The sequence below is a fragment of the Sinocyclocheilus rhinocerous genome, unplaced genomic scaffold (assembly GCF_001515625.1).
Source record: "Sinocyclocheilus rhinocerous isolate Xijiao unplaced genomic scaffold, SAMN03320098_v1.1 scaffold3807, whole genome shotgun sequence".
NCBI lineage: Eukaryota > Metazoa > Chordata > Actinopteri > Cypriniformes > Cyprinidae > Sinocyclocheilus > Sinocyclocheilus rhinocerous.
In genome coordinates this window covers 776,587-781,152 of record NW_015660506.1, presented here as the reverse complement: position 1 = coordinate 781,152, position 4,566 = coordinate 776,587, and the positions used below count along the sequence as shown (strand labels likewise).

At 42.3% G+C, this 4,566-nt stretch overlaps 1 protein-coding gene across 1 annotated transcript in view; it reads right to left on the bottom strand.

Moving 5' to 3' along the window:
- The window catches only part of LOC107725250 (uncharacterized), a 31,732-nt gene that overhangs the window by 12,242 nt on the left and 14,924 nt on the right, over positions 1-4,566 (bottom strand). The window contains exon 3 of the mRNA XM_016534445.1: positions 1,377-2,887. Within this exon, the coding sequence (XP_016389931.1) occupies positions 1,377-2,857 (1,481 nt within the window). The 5' untranslated portion in view covers positions 2,858-2,887. The remainder of the gene's footprint in view (positions 1-1,376; positions 2,888-4,566) is intronic.

Below are 4,566 nucleotides of genomic sequence, written 5' to 3'. Positions count from 1 at the left end.
AGAAAATAAAGTATTTGAATTTTAAAGATGTGGCGCCGCCTGAAACGCTGTTTTTTTCACCTCCGTGCCCAAACGTCTTTGTTTGGGCTTCTGAAAGCGGATGATGTCAGGAAACAGTGGTTGCAATTTATTTTTTTAACTCTGTTCCTGAGCATTATAACCCCAATTTGCTATTGTGTGCTGCGCATTTTACTGAGGATAGCTTCCACAACATGAGGGAGTACAGTGCCGGATTCGCCAAAAATCTTTTGTTGAAAGACGGAGCAAGGGGCGTGGCAGTACTGAAACACCGTCTAAGCTGTTCGCTAATCACAACGCACTGGGATAGCTAACCAATCACATCACATTGTGTTTTTCGTAAGGCGGACCTTCATCAAACCCTGGAACTAATCGAGCAGTTTGTGCCAGGCTGGGGAGAAAGGTACTTTAATAATGTAAATTATGTGAAAAATAATGCGGTTTTCGAACCACCAAGCATGAGAGCATGTTCTAGTACATCCCCAAAACAAAATCAAGACTTTGTAAAAGAGCATAATAGGACCCCTTTAAAAACACTATTAATTTAATAACACTGCAATGTTAAATCTGTAATAAATATTTAAATATTTATTTTTTACATTGTAATATTGTGGTGCCTTAAACCACTTGTACCATTTTAACAACTGATTTACATTTTTCTTTTATTTATAATTAATTATAAAAATACTATTACATTTTAATGTCAGACATTTGTCCATTATCAGCCATGAAAATCTGTATTGGCTCAATTTTAATATCATGGGAGACCTGGATTTGAATCCAACCTAGGTTCCCATTCCACCCCCACCCCCCCTCATTTTAGGTCTTTTTTCTGTGTTTATCAATAAAATGTGGCGAGAACTGCAGAATTCTGATTAAGAATTAAGTTATTCTTAACTACATCTGTTGAAGTCGGCATGAAATGGAAGTTCATCCAATCTATTTTTATTTGCATCTTAAAGATCCTGTTGTAAACAATTCATCCATGCATCCGTTTCATTTTCGAAAACATTTTTTGACCTCAAAACTGATTTTAATAATTTTCAAAATACCTCAATCTTCAGTGAAACACAGACTTCTCTCTGGTGATGTATTCAGGACTTCTCCAATCATTCAGTCCACTTAAATCCCGCCCCTTTCTTACAATCGTCTGCAAGCTCGCATTCAGATCTGCTGCCATCCAATCAACAACCGATGGATAGAACCGAGTCACTGCCCTACATTATTTTTTTCTGATAATCTTGAAATGTACATCACAATACGGAAGAAATTATCTGTCACTACTTCTATTGCAACTTTAAGTACTATGTGAATGCACAAGTCTAACACACCAAACACAACAGCTCCCATCCACTCACCTTTTTTTAATAAGGTCCAGGGCAGATCCCAGGAAACCATCCCTCATTTTATAGATTTTGGCTCCATAGCTGGAAAGGTCTGTTCCGTCCAGAAGGATTGCGGGGCAGCAGCTGGATGGGCCATTGCCACTCTCCCTGTGGGGTGGGAAGGGGAGAACAGCTACATCTGTGGCCCCAGGGCATGCTGGGCCCTTTGTCTCCTCGTCTCTTCCTGTAGCAGCTTGAGGATGTAATGGAGAGCGAGCCACTGGGCTTGTGCAGATGGGTCCTCCTGGGACCTCTGCAGTGGAACTGGGCTCAGACACCTCCGCTCCGCTGTGGTTCGAATCCTGAGCGGTTTTGACGTCAATGTCAGTCCTTTCCGCACTCTGCGTTTCCTCTGTCTGTATTCTTTCTTCTCTATGCTTGTCGTTACTCTCCATTTCAGAGAACCTGTGGTTCGTAATGCCCTCCCTTTGTCTCATTCTCTTAAACTCCTCAAACGTAGGTATGCGCAGACGGCCCATGGGGGGTCTTTTCCTCTCAGGGGTTGACTGGGCAGAGTTAGTGCAGATGGGCTCTGCGGTATGAGATTTACTTATGGTACTAGACTCATGTCTGGAGTCCAGTGCCAGGTTAGGGGTGCTTCGTTTCCTTCGGAGCTGCAGTCGTCGCAGCGCTTCCTGTTTGATCTCCTCAGGACTGGTGATGCGACGGGCACTCAACTCTTGCTGTCCATTCCTTTGCAATGATGTCAGCCCAGTCCGAACCGTTACCTCCTGATCGCACGGATAAAGCGGAGAAGGTGCATTACCAAGCACAGGTTGAGGACGCAAGGGCTTGTGGGGCTCCGTCACACGTGTGCTCTGGAGCCGCAGCTTGTCTCGAAGACCCTTTCGAGCATTTCCGTTTATACCCCAGTCCTCAACCGCTGGTAAAAGCCATTGTGGAAAGAGTGGTATATCCTTCCTCACCAATCCTCGGCGGCCGTAGACAGCCATGCTGTCATGGGAAGGCATTAAGCCGTAAACTTGAGGTCCCTGAGGAGGTCCATCGTACCAGTGGCTGCTTGAAGTGCAGTGAAGAATAAACTCACTGTCCACGCTCCTGTAAGGATAAGCATTGAGATCGGACACGGCGGCCCAGTGCAGGTTTTCCAGGCTGCGGTAAAGCCGGGTGCCACCAGTGTTCATGCAGCCCTGTGGAAAGCGCATCGTACCATATCCAGACTGGCCGTCAGGCTGTTTAAGAGGATGCATACTGCTGGTGGAGCAGTAGGCCCCCAGGTTGCTGAGCAGGCCATTGTTGTTGTTGTAGTGGCCCGGTGCTACATCCTGGGCAGGGAAGGGGGGCACGCCGTGGTGAGAGAAAGCAGACAGCGGGGAGCTGAGGATGGACAGGTCCATGGACAAGTCCATGCTGCAGCTTGCAGGAGAGCCTGCTGGGGAGTACTCACATTGTGGGGCTTTCACATCCGGCATGGCCACTGAAATAGCTGCCATATTCCAGAAAGGAGCATCGGGATCACAGCCCTGCAGAAATGCACAGACAAGGCATGGACATGATGTCAGCAGAACAACCTGATTATACACTGAAACTGCTCTGCATCTGAAAATCAGTAATTCACCAACACCTGGTGTTTAAAATTGGTTTTAAGTAAAAATGAGAAAAATAAATCTTGTATAGACTTTTGGCAAATTCCATCCACTACTGCCTTTGCTTAAACTGTTGCGAAAATGCTATACAAATGAATCAAACTAAAAAATAAATAAAAAATTCATCAAAGTAATAACCTCTAACAGAAAAAGATACATCAGTACTAAAAAGTAAATATTTTCCAGTGAATTTGATTTCTTTTGGCTTTAGTACAATCACATAACAAAATGTAATTTAGCATTTTGATATGCAAGTTATTTAACTTTTTTCTCACACAGCATAAATGGGTCTTTCTTGTTTATTACTGACTGCTGTGGAAAATAATAAAACAAATTTTTAACTGGCATACTTTATAAATTTATAAATAAATAACCAAATACGTAAGAAATATATTCCACTGATAATCCTTAGGTATACGTGAGCAATTGAGGACTTTAAAATACCTGATAAAATCTAAAATTACCTCAGGTTTCAAAATTAATCACGAGGATGTGCTACCGAGAGGATTACTGTAGATGATTCTGAAAATGCAAAATTACCTCCTTGAAACGTCAATTGTATGTAACATTTGCTAATGGCTTGTATGTAAGGGATTCTGTTGCTCACTTGTGTTTGCAGCAACCCTACAAATAGTGCCTTCTATCCATATAAAATGCCCTGAAAGGGTGCATGAAATTCACCCAACATTTCTCATATTTAAAAATGGATTTCGTATACTGGACAAAGCTACCAATATTCCTCTTGCTGTAGAACTAATTGCATACTAATCTAAATCACATCAAATGATCCTTCCAATGATAAAACTACAGCTAAGTAACACAAGGATGTTTAACAGTTCAATAACCACTACAGTAATTATAATGTTCATCATGCGTAGTTCCTATGACTTGTATAATTAAATTCATATTCTAAAAATGGCTCGTTCTTTTTTACAAATCAAATGGTGGGAGGGAGTTCTGTCTGGAATTAAAAACATTAAACCGAGAGGGAGGAAAATCAGAAGGGACAGTAATGAAGAGAGCCACAACATTCGCCCAGGGCTCTTATTCCACTAATCAGATGAGAACTGTGGATTAGCAATGAGAGTGCTTCTCTTTCAGTAATTAGTACAAATTGCCTTGCTTTGGGCCATATTTATATGCACCCGTAATCTTAAACAGAAATCAGGGTCAAACCAGGAGTTACAAAAGAACATGTCACAATAATTCCGGGCAGCAGAGTCAGGACAAATCCATCTGAATATTCATCTTCTTCACAGTGCCTGTCAGAGAACAACGGCATTGCGATTAGATTGAAAAAGGTGGGAAACCAGCAATTTTAAAGGGGTCCTATTATGCTCTTTTACAAAGTCTTGATTTTGTTTTGGGGGTGTACTAGAACATGCTCTCATGCTTGGTGGTTCGAAAAACGCATAATTTTTCACATAATTTACATTATTAAAATACCTTTCTCCCCAGCCTGGCACAAACGGCTCGATTAGTTCCGGCTTTGATGAAGGTCCGCCTTCTCTCGTCTGATGCACTCAACCAAGCGTTCTAACCACAACCTCGCCCCT